The sequence below is a fragment of the Eptatretus burgeri genome, chromosome 17 (assembly GCF_056783735.1).
Source record: "Eptatretus burgeri isolate ZD-2024b chromosome 17, Ebu_testis_v1, whole genome shotgun sequence".
Taxonomy (NCBI): domain Eukaryota; kingdom Metazoa; phylum Chordata; class Myxini; order Myxiniformes; family Myxinidae; genus Eptatretus; species Eptatretus burgeri.
This window is the reverse complement of record NC_140977.1, coordinates 23712177-23731036: the sequence shown is the minus strand read 5'-3', so window position 1 is coordinate 23731036 and position 18860 is coordinate 23712177. Positions and strand designations below refer to the sequence as shown.

Sequence of the window (18860 nt, the reverse complement as noted above, 5' to 3'; positions counted from 1 at the left end):
GGCGGTCTCCTTGGGTTAACCTCAGGCGGCCCTTTCGGGTGGGTGCCTGGAATGTCCTATCCCTAAGAGAGGATGATCACCTGTCTCTGTTATCATCTGAGCTCAAGCGTTTGATCATCTGAGGTTCGCTGACCGGATAGTGGCGAGATCATGGTGGGTGGTTACACCCACTATTGGTCTGGTCACTCTGATGGTTCCCATGCCCAAGGAGTTGCTGTAGCTGTGTCCAATAAGTTGACTCAATTGATAATTGAGGTAACAACGGTCAATGCGCGTATTATGAAACTAAGGGTCCGTCACTCCTCAGGTGTGATTTTCCTGGTCTCTGTATATGCTCCGACTGAGGTGAGTGATCTCACGGTGAAGGACGCATTCCATGCCACGCTCAGTCCGTGGTTGATCAGTGCTCCAGGCGAGATACTCTTCTAGTCTTGGGGGATTTCAATGCATCGACTGGAACTGATGGGGATGGTTATAAGACTTGTGTTGGTCCCCATGAGTCTGGAACTGTGAACAAGAATAGCACGAAGTTCTTTGACTTTGCAAGAAGTCATGGACTGAGGGTGGCCAGTTCATTGTTTCAGCGCCCACAGGCTCATCGCTGGACTTGGTATTCCAACGCTGGCGGTGTGGCAAACGAGATTGACCATGTGCTCGTTGATCGTCACTGGAAGATGATACAGAACTGCAGGGTCTACTGGAGTACTCAGTTCCTCGATACCGACCACAGGCTTGTTGTAGCAACTCTGAAGTTTCAGCTTAAATCCGGGAGAATGGTACCATCCATCCCATCCGAGGCTGGATGTTGGCAAGCTCAAGGATGAGAGGGTAGCTGAGGAGTTTGCGAACAGGCTGAGTGGTGATTTGAGGGGTCTGGGTGCTTTGGGGAGTCCTGAAAAGTTGTGGAGTGCATGCAAAACCACCATCCTTGATGTTGCCGGTGGATGTCTTGGAACTCACCGTAATGCGAAGAAGAATTTTGTGTCTCAAGGGACACTGGATACCATTGACCAGATTCGCAGGGCCCGGATTAATGGCAGAGCTGAGCTTTTCAGGTAGCTGAGGCATAAAACTGTACGTGTGCTGAGGGTGGACAGCGCGGCCTATGTGCGAGGAATTTGTGAGGGGGTAGAGCATCACCTGTGGTCACGTGATTCTCATCCTGCTTACAGGAGAATCCGTGCATTGAGTTCCTCCAAGCCCATCCCTCTGTGTACTGCAGTTAGAGCAGAGGTTGGTAGGCTCTTGACAGAGGAGTCCAAACTGAAGGCCCACTGGGTCGGTTACTTTGAGTGGCTGTACCAGGCTGATCCACCTGTTTCTTCCAGGTTTCTTCTTGGTTCGTGGAGCTCTTTGTGGTCTCTGCTTTGTTCCCGGCTGGGTGCGACTTCTTGGCTTCATCTTGGTCGGTGGTTCTTTGGGGAAGCGACGCGTCGGGCCGGAAAGGATCGGCGCCTCATCTCACCAGCACGTGTTCTGGAGCACGAGGGGATCCGCCGGAGCTCGGAAAGGATCGCGGCTCGCGGTGGTTGGGTCCAGCTCGCCCTCGCTGGTGCCCGGTCCGAGCAGCTTGAAGACCACACGAGGTGGGAAGGTCCAAGACAGACCCTGGGCTTCAGCTCACCTGTCCCTCTGAGCTGAAGTCCGCAATAAAGGCATCAGCCACCATTTCTTCTGTCTGCGTGTGTGTGTCTGTCCGTGGGCCCGTCTAATAAGTAGAAAACTGTTAAAGTGCTTTGTGTGCTGTATATATTGCATTGCATTTCTTATATTTGGTATAGTTCTGCTCTTCTGTGTTCCCGAGTTCCCCATTATTATTATAAATAAACCCCAATTGTTAAATGTTTTCAGCTCGTCCGTGTCAATCCTTTCATTGACTGAGCTTGTAGCGTGCCGGGGAAAATTAGCAAGGCCGTTGTGCCGCCATAAGGGGACATTTTGGACTGACGGTTCTCGGCAATTGAACCGCTCGGAATCGCACATGGAACGAGCGCGCTAAGCGGCTCGTTTCCGCAGGAGTTCCGTCGAGGGTGTGAGGGCTCGGTAGATCGCCACGTGGTCTCTTGGCATTTTGAAGATTTGGCAAATAACCCTGTACCACGTGGTGGAAGCATTGACCTTTCACGGTCCAAAAGGGACCCATGCTCTTCGGACTTTTCCGAACAGTACGATCTGAATTCCGGGCGATCGAGCCAAGCCGACTTGCGGCTCCGTCTGGCGGTCGTGCCGCGGCCGATGTCCCGGCCCCGCAACAATACGTGTCCACCCCCCCACCCCCTTGCAATAAAAAAAATGTAAATTAGCTCAGGTGTAACCAATCACCTTCAAAATAACACCAACTTCAATGGCCTCCACCTGTGTTAAATTGTAGCGATTCAGATTATTTCAGAATAAAATCTGTTATCCCTGTAGGTTTCCTCTGCTGGGTAGTGCATTTCACAGCAAAGACTCAACCATGAGACCCAAGGAGTTTTAAAAAGACCTCTGGGACAAAGATATGGAAAGGCACAGATCAGGGGATGGGTATCAAAATATTTCAAAGGCCTTGAATATCCCTTGGAGCACAGTCAAGACAATCATTAAGAAGTGGAAGGCGTATGGTACCACCAAGACCCTGCCTAGATCAGGCCATCCCAACAAACTGGAAGACCAAGCAAGGAGGAAACTGATGAGAGAGGCCACCAGTAGGCCAGTAGCAACTTTTAAAGAGCTACATGCCTTTATGGTAAAGACTGGTCACTGTGTCCATGTGACAACAATATCCCAAGCACTGCACAAGTCTGGCCTCAACGGTAGGGTGGCAAGAAGGCCAAAAACTATGTATAGCATGATATTTGAAAAAGATGTTGAAGGATTATTCCAAAACTTGGTGGATGAGTTGGTTAGGTGACAAGAACAAGCTGATTCGATTTTGGAGGTCCGAATCCAAACACGGCCTCTCAGTGCGATACTAAACGAAAACTGTTCAGCCTGGCGGAGGTATGCACTCTTCCGAGCGCCTTTCTATACTTTGCCACTGCACGACGGTTTGAAGAGATCAAGGCTGTTCGCTTAAACACATGAAGATTAAATGTTAGTATTTTGAAAATGTCCACTCTTAACTATAAATGGGGGAAAGTGTAATGTTTGTGAAACTGGCAAAGGTTTAGTACTTTCCAATACTCAATCTGCAATTTGATATTGAGCTTTTGTGCTTAAACGTGTCGCATAGACACATCTAAAAACATGTGAGATCAGCCACAATGAAAGACAATGACCATGTTCTGCTTATCCTTCCTTATCAGCTGTGGGGTGATTGATTAAAAGGCCCAACATAGAGAACACTGTTGGGAGGGAGGATTTTGTCCAGAGGAAGAAATCTCCGCAAGCGATTATCACAAAGAACTCGCCGAGTCTGAATGGCGAATGGAAAGTCTCTTCTGTTCTTTATAGCTTTTGCAGGTAAGCGTTAACATCATCTCATAAGCTCTTTTCGGGAAGTGTTCCACTATTGCTGTTGTGTGAATCAGAAAATGAGATTTCGGGAAGATCGAGGATGGTGGAGTGGAGCTTGCGGAGGAAGGTGAAGACCACATTTTAAGCTTTGTTATTATCTAATCAGAATAGACCATACTGTTCCATCACCCTTACATGGAAGTTTTTTCTTTATTTTACAAAAGTAGACTTTTGTGCTTTTCTGCTTCATGCGGGGAATGGATTTGTCTTCTATGAATATATCATTTTGAGGCTGCTTGTAATTCCTATTTTAAATCAAAAGGGCTGCTTTTTAATTTTTTATACATGGTCTAGGCTCATGGAAGAGCTTGGACACATAGACCAGGAAACGGCATAACGAAGGGAACAGCAGGGGAAAGGCGAAACACAGATGGAGATGGACAAACGAGGGATACAGGTAACGATGAGGGTTTGGGGGCAACGCAAAGGTTACATAAGTAAAATTTTGGGAGTGGTGGGAGTGCTTTAACGGGTGTAGAAAAAAATCATGGTTTTGGATGGGCGATGACTGGAGATGGTGATGAACGGCTGACTTAAAGACGGGGAGAGAAAAATGAGATTAAGGAGAGTGTGGAAGGTGGTTTCACAGGTGAGAAAAAAAGAGGAATAAATGAGTGGAGGTGAGCAGTGAGATTCTGGATTTAGGTAATTTCATGAGGAGAGGGTTGCTGGTGGACTGTGTGCATCCTGCAAATACTTGGGGGGGGGGGGGTGACAAAACGCAGAGGGTAAAAGATCAGAAATGAGGCAGAAGAAGACCCAGAGACCATCAACCACCGACCAATGGCAAAGTGATAGGCCCATAGACTCGGCTTCATCGCAAGAGATTTCAATGATCTTGAAGGTCTTGGCTTCCCCAGCGTCAAGCTCAGCAAGATGTGAGGCAGGGGAGTCAGCCCAAAGGGGAGAGCAGTACTCCATGAAGCTGTGGACGAAGGCCCTGTCGGTGTATAGGAGCTCAGGTGTGCCAAGGAAGGACTTTGCACGACGGAGGAAGCTCAGCCGGCACCTGGCTTTGGAGGCCAACTTTGAAACATGGCTTGCCGAAGAGAGAATCCATTCTACATTTTCTGTTAAATCTGTTTTAATCCATGCTATTCTCTTCTTCTTCTTTCGGCTGTTCCCGTTCGGGGTTGCCACAGCAGATGATCCGTCTCCATTTCGCTCTATCCTCCACATCTTATATTGACACTCCAACCACCCGCATGTCCGCCCTCACCGCATCCATGAACCTTTTCTTTGGCCTTCCTCTTCTCCTCCTGCCTGGCGGCTCCATCATCAACATCCTTCTCCCGATATACCCCGCTTCCCTCCTGTGCACATGTCCAAACCATCTCAATCTCGCCTCTCACTTTGTCTCCAAACTGTCCTACCTGCGCTGTCCCTCTAATAAACTCATTCCTTATCCTGTCCATCCTCATCACTCCGAACGAGAATCGCAGCATCTTTAACTCTGCCACCTCCAGCTCCGCTTCCTGTCTTTTTGTCAGCGCCACCGCCTCCAAACCATACAACATAGCTGGTCTCACTACCGTCTTGTATGGTCTCACTACCGTCTTTCCCCTTCACTCTTGCAGCTACCCTTCTGTCACAAATCACTCCTGCAACTCTTCTCCACCCACTCCATCCTACCTGCACTCTCTTTTTCACTTCTCTCCCGCACTCTCCGTTACTTTGGACAGTTGATCCAAAGTATTTAAACCCATCCACCTTCCCCACCTCAACTCCTTGCAACCGCACCATACCACCACCCTCCCTCTCATTTACGCACATGTACTCCGTCTTACAACTGACTATCATTCCCCTTCTCTTTAGTGCGTACCTCCACCTCTCGAGGCTCGCCTCAACCTGCTCCCTACTCTCCCTACAGATCATGATGTCATCCGCGAACATCATAGTCCATGGAGACTCCAGTCTGATCTCGTCCATCAACCTGTCCATCACCATTGCAAACAGGAAAGGGCTCAGAGTCGATCCTTGGTGCAATCCCACTTTTACCTTAAACCGGTCCGTCATTCCTCACCGCTGTCACACTGTCCTCATACATATCCTGCACGATCCTCACATACTTCTCCACCACTCCCGACTTCCTCATACAACACCACAACTCCTCTCTTGGCACCCTCTCATAAGCTTTCTCTAAATCCACAAACACACAATGTAACTCCTTCTGGCCTTCCCTATACTTCTCCATCAACATTCTCAAAGCAAACATCGCATCAGTGGTGCTCTTTCCTGGCATAAACCCATATTGCTGCTCACAAATCATAACCTCTCCTCTCAACCGAGCTTCCACTACTCTTTCCCACAACTTCATGGTGTGACTTAACAACTTTATCCCTCTGTAATTACCACAGCTCTGCACATCACCCTTATTTTTGAAAATTGGAACCAGTACACTTAATCTCCACTCCTCCGGCATCCTCTCACTTTCCAAGACTTTATTAAACAATCTGGTTAACAACCCCACTGCCATCTCTCCGAAGCACTTCCATGCCTCCACTGGTATGTCATCTGGGCCAAACCGCCTTTCCACTCTTCATCTTCTTCATAGCAGTCCTCACTTCATCCTTACTGATCCACCCCACTTCCAGATTCACTATCTCCACCTCTCTCTCTTTCTCTTTCTCTTTCTCTTTCTCTTTCTCTCTCTCTCTCTCTCTCTCTCTCTCTCTCTCTCTCTCTCTCTCTCTCTCTCTCTCTCTCTCTCTTTCTCTCTCTCTCTCTCTTTCTCTCTTTCTCTCTTTCTCTTTCTCTCTCTCTTTCTTTCTCTTTCTCTCTCTCTTTCTTTCTCTTTCTCTCTCTCTTTCTTTCTCTTTCTCTCTCTCTTTCTTTCTCTTTCTCTCTCTCTTTCTTTCTCTTTCTCTCTCTCTCTCATTTTTTTCATTCATCAGCTCATCAAAGTACTCCATCCACCTTCTCAATACACTCTCCTCGCTCGTCAGCACATTCCCATTTACGTCCTTCATCACCCTAAGCTGCAGCACATCCTTCCCAGCTCGGTCCCTCTGTCTTGCCAATCGGTATAAATCCTTTTCCCCTTCTTTTGTATCCAACTTCTCATACATCATATGCCTTTTCCTTGGCCTTTGCCACCTCTCTCTTTGCCTTGCGCCACCACTCCTTGTACTCCTGCCTACTTTCTTCATCTCTGACTATCCCACTTCTTTTTCACCAACCCCTTCTTCCTCATACTTTCCTGTACTTCCTCATTCCACCACCAAGTCTGCTTATCTTCCTTCCTCTGTCCAGATGTCACACCAAGTACCTTCCGAGCTATCTCCCTCACAACTTCTGCTGTCGTTGCCCAATCATCCCAACCATCTTTACCACCATCTAACGCTTGTCTCACCTCCTCCCTAAATTCCACACAACAGTCTTTCTCCTTCAGCTTCCACCATCTGGCCCTTGGTTCAGCCCTCACTCTCTTCCTCAACCTCACCTCCAATATCATCCTACAGACCACCAATCGATGCTGTCGAGCTACACTCTCCCCTGCCACAACCTTACAGTCTCTAATCTCTTTCAGGTTGCATTAAGATGTAATCCACCTGTGTGCACTTTCCTCCACTCTTGTATGTCACCTTGTGTTCCTCCTTCTTCTTGAAATACGTATTTACCACTGCCATTTCCATTCTTTTTGCAAACTCTACCACCATTTGCCCTTCCACATTTCTCTTGTTGAGACCGTACCTCCCCATCACCTCCTCATCCTCTTTATTCCCTTCCCCAACATACCCATTGAAATCTGCTCCAATCACCACTCTTTCATCCTTGGATACACTCTCCACCACTTCATCTAACTCACTCCAGAAATCTTCTTTATACTCCATCTCACACCCCATATGCAAGGTATATGCATTGATGACATTCATCATCACCCCTTCAATTTTCAACTTCACACTCATCACTCGGTCCGACACTCTCCTCACCTCCAATACCCTCTTGACATAATCCTCCTTCAGGATTACCCCGACACCATTTCTCCTCCCATCCACACCATGGTAGAACAGTTTGAAACCACCTCCAATGCTCCTAGCCTTACTCCCCATCCACTTGGTCTCTTCTACACACAGTATGTCCACCTTTCTTCTCTCCATCATATCAGCCAACTCTCGCCCTTTGCCAGTCATCGTCCCAACATTCAGAGTTCCAACTCTCACCTCCACACTTCTACCCTTCCCCCTCTCCCACTGCCTCTGGCCCACCTTCCCTGTCTCCTTCTCCTCCTTCGCCCAGCAGGAGCACAATTTCCACTGGTACCCTGCTGACCAACGGTACCGGTGGTGGTCGTTGGTAAACCGGGCCTCGACCGATCCGGTATGGAAATCCATTTTATTTTCCGCATAATGATTTGTCATAGGTTTTTATGCCGGATGCCCTTCCTGACGCAACCCTGGTCGCCTCATACGACACACAGGGATAAAGACGGAGCTCTTTGTACATATTGTTACGAATTTGGGAATTCGATTGCACACAACATTCAGGTTCCTTTAGTCAGTTATGTCGATAAGTGCTTGTTCCCTAGATAGCTCACCTTCCATTGTTTAATGGGCAGAAATCGATTAAGTGTGCTGCGATTCAATTTCGTAGTTCGGGAGTGATCATAACACAATGGAGATGCCCCTCCCCCTCTTCTGCAAAGAGGAAGAAGAGCCCTCCCATCCCATGATTCATGATGTCAACAACTTCCTCCCACCTGTGATTGAGCGGGGGATGGATCACGAGGGCATGAGTCACGCCGGGAGCGGGGGAGGGGGCAGATAGGAATTAAAAAAAGGGATACTCTGCTTTGCTCGGGCGGGCTTTTCAGTAGAGCTTCGGCTTCTGCTTGGCTTGGGTTAGGGTCGAGGCTTTTTTGAAGGCTTTCTGCTTTGGCTTGGCTTTTAGTGAGCTTTTTTGCTTCGGCTTGGCTTTTAGCAGGCCTTTGGGCTCTGGCTCGGTTCGCTTTTTGGGCTCTGGCTTAGTTCGTCAAAGAGAGTCGGCTTTGTTCATCGGAAGAGAGTTGATCTGGTTGCGCGGCTCGGAGTTCTTGGTTCGTGTTGTGAGAGGCTTTGTTCATCGGAAGAGAGTTGAGCTGGTTGCTCTGCTGGCTCTTCTTGGTTTGTGGAGCTCTTTGTTCTCCGCTTGGTTCCTGGCTTGGTGCGACTCATCGGCCTCCTCTTGGAGTTGGTTCTTCGAGATAGCGATGCATCGACGGGAAGGATCGGCGCCTCGTCTCACCAGCACGTGTTCAGAAGTGCGAGAGGATTCGCAGGAGCTTGGGAAGGAACACGGCTCACGGCGATTGGATCCAGCTCGCTCTCGCTGGAGCCTGGGTCTGAACAGCTTGAAGACCACACGAGGTGGAGAGGTTCGAGATAGGTTCTGGGTTTCAGCTCATCTGTCCCTCCGAGCTGGAGTCCGTTATTGAAGGCCTCAGCCACCATTTATTGGGGGTGTGTGTGTGTGCGTACGTGTGTCCGTGGGCCCGTCTAATAAGTAGGAAACTGTTAAGTGCTTTTGTGTGTTGTAAATGATTGTATTGCATTTCGTATAGTCGGAATAGTTCTGCTCTTACGTGCTTCCCTAGTTCCCCATTTTTATTAATAAATACCCCAATTGTTAAATGTTTTCAGCTCGTCGCGTCGATTCTTTCATTGACTGAGCATTTCGTGTGTTGGGAGTTAGAGAGCCGTTTGTGTGCTGTAAAAGGGGGACATTCGGACCGACGGTTCTTGGCGATTAAGCCGCTCAGAATCATGCATGGGACAGGCTTGCTTAAGGGGCTTGTTCCGTACGAGTTCCGTCGAGGGTGGAATACCCCGGTAGTTGGATCACGTGGGTATTTAGGTAAATTGAAGATTGGCAATCGACCCTACCCCACGTGGTCTGCCCATTGGCGTATTTTGGTTCTTGCACAAGGACTCACCGGCCTCAGAGTTATCCGGGCGGCAATCTATATTCCGGGCGATCGGTCGGGCCGACTCGACTTGCGGCACCGTCGGAGCGGCTGGCTCGCGGCCGACGCACCGGCACCGTAACAATATGATGTTGGGGAAATGATAAAGAGATAGCCGCAAGTAATCAGATTCCAGCCAAAAAAAATGAACGTGGGCTTAATCCATGCTATTCAATCCTGTTAAATTCATTAAACATTTTCAACACAATTTATGTTTGGAATTCTATAATTTAAATTCATTTTGGGAAATTATGATGGCAACCAGGGTGGAAAGAATACTCACATCTCAGCTGTCTCACCTGGGTTTTAATCTTGACATAAACTGTCATGCTGGTGTTTCACAGGCAGGCCAGTACATCATTCTATGTACTGCCTGCAGATCAGTCAGATGGACGTTAAACTCGACATCCTATTTGCTCACAATAGTTAATGGATGTCAGAATAAGTGAGTCATCGCCGGTACCCCGAACAAATTTAAAATTCCTGCTTGGACTGTGGTGAGCAAGAGCTCTGGTCTTCCTGGAGGTTCTTTGATACCAGGCAGGTTACACCGCTTGCCATATCAGAGTATGGTTACTGTCTGGGCAGCAGTTTGTGCACTATCAACAAATTTACCAAGTGATTCACGTGTTTCATGTGAAGAGCTTTCTTTGGATATGAAGGGCAATCAACGAGGTTGTTGAGCAACTGCGGACGCTGGCAAAAGCAATTCAACTAAGCAGGGTCCTCGTTTCCAAAGCCGCGTTACCTACTCGTTGGTACCACTACCTGAGCTCAGGCCCACGCCCTCAGCACGCATTCATATCATTGCCGAGCAGACAGATAGTGTAATGCTGGCTAACCTGTGGAGCCAATCAGTGGGACAAAAAAAATGCTCGGGGGGGGGGGGGCTCTACAACCCATAAGCTTCTTCATGTTTGTCCATTGTCAATAGATACCATGTGGGGCCTCGCCCAGAGGAGGCAGTCTTCTACCCTCGTGCCCCCTCCTCCGGTAATTGTTCAATGTCCACTCTCCCATGCCTATCCCCACGTCCTCAGAGGAGGAGACATCGTTTTCAACTGCCAGCAGCAGGATCTCTTGGATGGAGGTTGTTCCCTCTGACCCCACCCTTGAAGCAACCATCATTCTGCCGTGTTCTCCCCTCCCACCTCAGTGGGCCCGGCACTCGACATAACCACATCCAGGTCCTGCGTTGCTTGGGGCGGAGGGATTGCGGCCTCCCTGCTCTCCTCCCCTCTCTCCTCTTCCACCTCAAGCACCCTGCCAGCGTAGCTCTGCGGGCAGAAATGGAAGGTGTGCCCCGGCACACCACAGAGGTTGCACCACTCCTGTGTGGTGCTTTGCTCCCTCGAATGTCCCAACTGGCCAACACTGCAAGCAAAACTGTTCTTTGCAGGCATCACCATGGTGGTCCAGTTGACCGCACATGTGGCATACTTTTGGCTGCCTCGTGAAAAACGCATGCTCACGGTCTATCCCAATAACTATCCCATGAGGGATATGGGTGACAGTGTCATCCTCCATAACCTGGAACTTGACTCGATATTGCTGTGCCCCAGTCCATATACCCAAACCATTTCAGATAAACCATGGTGGGGTCTTCACATCAACATCTCTAGACAACCAAAATTTTCCTGTCATGGTTAGGGAGACCCTCTACCGCCCAATCAACCAGAGAACCAACTGACCAGGTGGCAGTCCACTGCACCCAGAACTCGGCAAGCTTTCCAGGGGTCTGGAAGGAGACATTGAATCTACAGGCCAAGGAGATGAAGCAATAAAAATCCTCAGCCTTGAACTCCAGCATGCCCAACAATACCGTCCGACCAAATACCTCACTTGTTGGCACGGCTCCTTCCTTTGAAACCATGAACCGGAAGCAGTTATGGTACCTGCTCGCCATTCTGGGGTCCTGGGGAGGGTGGGGCAACACCAGGAAAGAGGGAGAAAAGGGGAGAGGGGGAAGGGAAAGACAAATGAAAATGCAGGACTAACAAGACAAAAAGTATGAGGTAAACAAATAGAGGAGATTGGGGGGGGAGGGGGAATAAAGCATGCAGAACCAACACAGCAAGGCCAACAAGCTGCTAAAAAAAAGGCCAAAACTCATCACTGAGGTTTTTCCTCTGCAGCCATGCTCGTCATAATTAGAGGCAACCAGGCCTGTGCAGCATTTTTATATATGATCCTAAGCAAGCTGGGATATTATGTGCCTATTTCACACATCGACCACACCTGTGCGGAAGCCGTTGCTTCGTGTCCCTCATTTACCCAGGTGTTTCGATTTTTTTTTTTGTCCACTACCTCTATATGTAATGTAACATACTCTTTTTCCAGAGTGTTCGTGCTGCTGAAGCAGTTTCTTGGCAAAGGTTACACTGGCTGGTTTGCTATAAAAGGAGGTTCTAAAAGATCATGGGTTGGGATGGGGGTGATATGAGGAACAGCTGTCTTGAAGACATGGAGGGAAGGGTGAGATTGAAGAGAATGTGGAAGTTGGTTCCATAGGTGAGAAAAAGAGGAACAAATGAGTGGAGGTGAGCAATGATCCTGGATTATGGGAATTTCATCAGAAGGGGGTTGATGGTGGACCGTGTGCACCTTGCCCTGGGAGGGGTGGAGGCGGTGGTCGGGGTTGGTGATAAAGCACTGAAAGAGCAGGTGGTGCAAGACCAGAAAGTAGACTGTAGAAGACAAAGAGACCACCGACCTTCAGATTGCTGAAGAAGTTTGTTGCCTGGAGCAAAAATGAATCGTTATGCACATTCTACACTTTGTACACAAAATAGATAGGGTGGTGGGCTTGGGATCCTCAAGTCCTGAGTTCAAATCCTGCTTGGTCATTGAATTAATACCAGGTGGGGTTGACTCAGCTGTCATCCTTCTGAGGTCAGCAAAATGGGTACCAACCAGATTGCTGGGAAGATTGAGTCATTCAAAGCCATTTGAGTATCCTGTGTTAGAGTGGTGACCTGTCCAGGATTGTGCCCAATAGCCTAGGAGACTGCTGAGGCAGCACCAATGCTCTGCATAGAGTATGTCTCAATGGGGTTGATGCAGCCTGTCATCCTTCTAGGGTTGGTAAAATGAATACCAGCTTGCTGGGATGATTGAGCCATTTAAGTATCCTACAGTGGAATGGTGACCTGTCCAGGATTGTGCCCAATAGCCAAGGAGACTGCTTTGGCAGCACCAATGCTCTGTACAGAGTACGGACCCAATGGATTTGAATTGGAATGTTCATTAGATTATCTTTGAAAATTTTTTTCTTAACAAATCCCCACAGGAAGAAATTTAAAGCCGAGAGGTCAGGAGATCTTGGAGGCCAAGGAAATCTAGATTGGTGGGATATAATCTTCCAGGAAAGTGGTTATTGACCCATTGCATGGACAAGTGAGCAGTACATACAGTTGCTCCATCATCAGACTCCATCAAAATGTGTTCAACATGGGTACTTGACATTCTGCATTCACAGCCACCCCTTCCTTCATACCCTGATCTTCAAGAACATATGGACCATAAATCCCATGATCCCATTATTTTGGGGGTGGAGATAGATAACTCAACAAATTGGGCTGCTTTAGCCATGTCGGCTTCGAGGTTGGTGCATTGCGTCGAGGGAATGAGTCTTCTGAGCGCAATCTGCGCTCCCATCACTGATCTCAGTTCGACATTCTTCTCGACACTGAAGATTCGCTCCTAGGCTGTTTGCGCCAACCGTCCACCTGCAAAATAAATAAATAAATAAATAGAAATGTCAAAATACATTTGCTGCAAACAATTTGAATGCTCTCCTTACCTAATTAACTTTATTTTTTTGACATTTATACATACCGGTATCTTTTTAATATAAATTTTTATCAAATCGGGTACATTTTTGTGACTCACCCTGTACAGAGTGCATGGCATTGCAATTTGCAGTGCAAACATGCTAACGAGGTTAGTGACCTGTGCTGTACTTGCAAGTTTCCACACAATCAGGAAATGTTATCTGGTGGACACAAGCTATCATGATGTCACCCGGGGTTCATGAAAGAGAAGCAGAATGTTCAAAGCAACTTTTGTATTTGCAAAGGAAGAAAGTCGGAAAGATGTAGTTCTGATTGATGAGGTATAAGTCATCTACTACCATTACTACTAGGACACGACTCCAATTTATCTCCAACTATCTCAGCTGGGGAAAACTTTTGGTCAAAATCTTTCACGAACTTGCTAGCGTTGTGGAATTTATTTCTTAACGTTTTATTTGTTTTATTACTTTTAATTAACCGACTCGATTCAACCGTAAATCCTGTTATTCAAATGAAAGACACCGATTAATTCACTTGCCACAACGTGAAAGTACATCACATCAGAGAGTTTTATTATACTTGGTACTTGGCTAGTACCAAGGAGCACAAGCCACCGAGATGGTGAGACATCTTCAATGATTTGCACTAAAACAAGATTACAATTTCTGGTATTTATAATGCTTTCATGGGATAGTGGAGTGGGCTGTTAAACCTTAAACAAAGAACTCTAACTGCAATACGTGTCTTCTAGGTGAAAAGCAAATGATGTAATCATAACAAAGTTGGTGTTATCAGAAAGGTCACTTTGTTCCATAGCAAGACATTCCTTTTATCAACATTTAGGTCAAAGACTCTTGGCTTAAGGAAAAACATCACTGACAGCCAATTCGACTTATAGCATAAAAATTACATTTATAAAAGACCAGCAACAATTATAATTTAGAGTACATTTATATAATTATTTTCTTCCACACTAGCCAGGCCTGACGTTCGACTGTAGGGTATTTGGGGGGGGGACCTGGCGATAACTCACCTCCTCTTCGAGAAGGACACCGTGGGTTCTTTAATGTCCACCAGCTAATGCCGGTAGATGGGATGCCGGTTCGACGTCCATTCGAGAGAAGGTGACGCCCTGCCTGCGAAGCACCCACCGAAGCTTAAAGTCGGGTTAGGAATCAAACCCACACAAGATAGCTTAGAGACTATTGCTCTACTTGTGCACCATCGTGTCAGAATAAGCTGATCACAGTCATAGGTTGAAGGAATACTATACGTAAATGGTCATCGTAAATGATCACAGTCATAGGTTGATTTTATGGTAAGGCCAAACCTTTGAATTCATTGCTGTGCCCATTTCCTTAAAACCTCTTTCCCTTCTCTTCTCACTCCTCTAATCATCCTCTCTTCTCTTTTGTATTTTTCATTTTCTCAACTTAGAGCTGCCCTCGTCCCCACCCCCATCACTTTTACACTGTGATTTAAACACAACAAAGAGATAGCCACTTGCTCCATTCCATCTTGAAGTCTGTATCGGCAGTAGCTCGAAGGAAAATGTGGACAACCTGGTGATTATCTTTCCCATGTGCCGTTGTTGTCATGTTAGCGGCACAAGCGGTCAGTGATGGAGACAAAACAGTGGCACTTCGATGGTGTGTTACATCCCAGCCAGAGAAGGCCTGGTGTGTTCAACTGGGTCAGGCGCTGAGATTACACACTCGCATCCAACTCAACTGTGTGCAGCTCAATGGCATACTTGACTGTATCAAAGCCATCAAGGTAAGCAGGGTGTAGAATCAAAAGCAGAGCAAGGTTGTGGGCCATGAGACTGAGGATGTGCCTCAACTGTCGTATGTCACGTCAGATTGTAGGAAATGCATTGGAGCAGCGGTTGGACTCCATTTGTCCTAATCTCTTTAATCATGAAGCCTGGTGTTGGTTTAGCGATAAAGGTGGCTGGTTTAAGATCTTAGGGTCTTGAGGTTGAGCCCCTGTCATGGGGTTAAAATTGGCCTGTCATCCTTCCGAGGTTGGCAAAATGAGTACCAGCTAACAGGGAATGATAAAGGGATCCTTGGTACACTTGTCCATGCCATCTTCAAAATTAACAGGATGACTCTTTGGTGTTTGCAATTTTTCCTCCAAACGATGCTTCTTACAAATCTGCAAGAGAAAGAAAAATTTGTTAAAAATATAAATTTCACATCACCTTAATAGGGGTTGCGTGATGTTATATTTTTTTTTATGAAACACCCTTGGCTCGTCTGATTTTGATCTTAAAACGATCACGCATTTCACTTTGTTATATTGAGTTGAAACTTCTTTCATTGAAATGGAACTGTCGACAAGAAGTGGTATTTTCATTAATTTAATTAAAATGCATGCACTGCATGTTCCTTATAAAATGACGACCACATCTGATTGCAACAGGACAAGAAGGCGGACGCCGTCACTTTGGGCTCGGAAGACATTTACTTAGCAGGACGTCATCCCCACAAGCTGACACCCATCGCCGGCGAATATGATGGAAAAAGTCAGTATACCTCCTTGGACCCGAATGTGTGCATCACTGTCAGCCTCAATGCTTTCATGGATTAACCACTTCATTATTTTGGTGGTAGGAGCACTAGAAGCCGATGTAGCCGATTACCGTTACTTCTTGCGATTCTCACCACTCCCAATTTCAATCCAGACCAACAAGACCATAGCTCCTGCTCATACGCCGTTTCAGTGGCAAAAACGACGACCTCGTTCAATTTGAAGTCTCTTCGAGGAAAGAAGTCCTGCCACCCTGGAGTGGGGAAAACTATCGGTTGGGACCTTCCCATTGGTGCTCTCTTGCAACTGGGTTTTCTGAAATGGAGTGGTCCCACTGAAGGTCGTGTGGAGAAAGGTCAGCATGCCGCTTGTCCTGCCTTTTATGTGTCCATGTTTGTTCTGAATTTGATAACGACACATTTGGGTTGCCATATGTAAAGGTTTCGATCGGTGGGGAAGCTGTAAGCAGGTTCTTCTCTGGGAGTTGTGCACCGGGAGCGAAAACCATGACTGCTTTAGATCAGCAGAGCAGCAACAAGCTATGCAGTTTGTGCAAGGGGACAGGAAATCACCACTGCTCCACGAGCACAAGAGAGCCATACTTCAACCTTGCTGGTGCTTTCAAGTGAGGATTCGGGAAGATGATTCCGATGCTATCACACAGCACTTCACAACATTTGATTGAAAGTTTCTGAATGTTTCTATGGTCTAACCCCAACCCTAATCCCTTATCTGTTTTTTGTTTTTTGTACTAGCTCAACTAAATTCAGTTTATTCTTCATAGAGCACTTTTTAGATCCTCGTGGAGGATCTCGAAGTCTTACTCACGTTGTTGTTCTTCATCTTCTTCTTGTGGACTTTTTTGTTTCACAGCCTACAGTTTTCATCGAAACTACCTGAAACTTGGCGTATATATGTAAAAATTCTCTGCGCAGACAGTAACCATCTCCGATTTTGAAAATTCCTCCTAGAAAAAAAGTTATGACGTCAAAATATCTCCGCTAATGGAAAATCGCCTAAAAAATTATCTCCGGAACTAGACAAGTTTTTTGAATTCTGTTTGCAGGAATCGAACGGGGCATTAGCAGAGATGAATTACCGCACATATGATACATCACTATGACGTCATATCAATTTTTATGACGTCATTCCTATTTTTTGACATTTTTTGTTTCACAACCCAGAGTTTTCATCGGATCTTCGTGAAACTTGCCACGTATATGCAGAAAGCCCACGTGCAGGCAGTAACCATGTCCTATTTTGGAAATTCTTCCTCGAAAAAAAGTTGACGGCATAATATCGCCGCTATTATGGAAATCGCCTGGACCATTATCTCCGAAACTAGGCAAGCTGTTTGAATTTTGTTTGCGGGAATAAAACCGGGCATTAGCACAGATTATAATTTATTGCAAACCTGATACATCACAATGACGTCATATTCGTTTTTATGACGTCATCATTAAGAGGAGGATGATCTTCGCTCATTTGAGCTTGTTATTTTATTTTTCAGCATTTCAAACAATCGGACATGAACCACACAAGTATGATTGATGACATGCACAAGCCCATCCAATATCATGACCATCACCCCCAAACCCCCATGTCTTACTTCTCCTTCAACATCATTCTGGTCCATACGTCCTGCTGATCTTGTTGAATGTAATGAAGTAATGAACTCCTGAAATTAATCTTCTGCCATTAAATTAAAAAAAAAGAACATTCTTTCAAATGAAATAACATTTTTGCTTTATACAAACTTTATACAAATCATCTTGCATTCAAACTTTTCACATTTTGTGACATACCGTGTGATTTGCAGGTGTTTGGCGGATGAAGTCGGTCAGGTCGCATTTGTAAAGCACAGTACTGTCCTGGCCAGAACCACAGGTACGAATTGACTCTGTATTTGCTTGTTTGCATCTTCGGCTGTGGGGTAACAATAAGATGCTGCTGATGAGGCTTCCAAGCCGACAGGTGGAAAGCCTATTGTTCTTGTTTGGATTATTATTGATACAAGCAGAGTACCTGCCCTACGGTCGATCTCGTTTAAAGCGTGCAACATGTTGTTCTGATGCATCCTTTTATCTAGGCGGTGTATAGGCAACAGACTGCTGCCTCAATCGCTCCAGAAAATTAAAATAAAAAAAAATAACCTGGGTTCGGTACGTGAAGCAAAAACATGCGTACTGCTTATGTGCATATATATTATGTCGTGGTTATTTACCTGGGATAATTCCAATGACACTTGGCCATATCGGCTGACACTCAGAGGCTGACACCGAGCTATCACCGGCACTCTAAATAAATTACAAATACCTACCTTGATTTCCTGTGTCGGAGTGATGACCTGTAAAGGATTGTTACCCAAGCCAAGAAACTGCTTCTGCAGAACAGATGCTCTGTATAGAGCATGTTACACAATGATGATGAGGATGATGATGATGATGATGATGATGGACAGCTGGCTAAGCATTCCAAACAAAGGACAACGCCTTAACTGCGAAGCATCAGGATGACGGTTTATAGTTACTAGCAGAGTACCCACCTTGTGCCAAGCTTGCAACACGTTATTCTGACGCATACCTTTGTTGGGGCGGTGTATAGGCAACTGACAACTCTGTATAAGCGAATAAATAACCCATGAAGTTACGTGTATGAAGGAAAAAACATACCCACTGCTTATAATTCAAAACACCTCACCACACTAGAAAATGTGGGGACCGGAATACTGACTGCACTGTAAATGATGGAGACTTGTAATACCCTTGCCCACCTGTAGGCGGTGCTACACGACGCACATTTACTTAGAGAATCTGCGTCCCCTCCTCCCCCACACATCCCCCACCCCTGCAAGACCACCAGCAAAGATAAAAACACCCCTATACACGAATTGGGGTCATGCTGATCCTCTGTAGCAAGTCTGGATGGAATCGGGCCAGAACTGTAGGAGGAGTCGCGCGACAAACAAACACACCGACACAAACACACAAAACACACTCTGGTCCATGAATTATACAGTAAGAATGGAAAGAAACAAACTGAGAAAACACAGCCCAAAGGCAAGAAGGCCCTCCATGCAATGCTATTGGTTGTCC

At 46.5% G+C, this 18860-nt stretch overlaps 1 protein-coding gene across 1 annotated transcript in view; it reads left to right on the top strand.

Moving 5' to 3' along the window:
• The first annotated feature begins 3284 nt into the window (after nucleotides 1–3284).
• LOC147009555 (serotransferrin-A-like) overlaps nucleotides 3285–18860 on the top strand; it is a 55353-nt gene continuing 39777 nt past the window's right edge. The window contains exons 1-6 of the mRNA XM_085862922.1: nucleotides 3285–3441; nucleotides 14834–15006; nucleotides 15658–15760; nucleotides 15920–16120; nucleotides 16225–16390; nucleotides 17585–17652. Of these exons, the coding sequence (XP_085719048.1) occupies nucleotides 3399–3441; nucleotides 14834–15006; nucleotides 15658–15760; nucleotides 15920–16120; nucleotides 16225–16390; nucleotides 17585–17652 (754 nt within the window). The 5' untranslated portion in view covers nucleotides 3285–3398. The remainder of the gene's footprint in view (nucleotides 3442–14833; nucleotides 15007–15657; nucleotides 15761–15919; nucleotides 16121–16224; nucleotides 16391–17584; nucleotides 17653–18860) is intronic.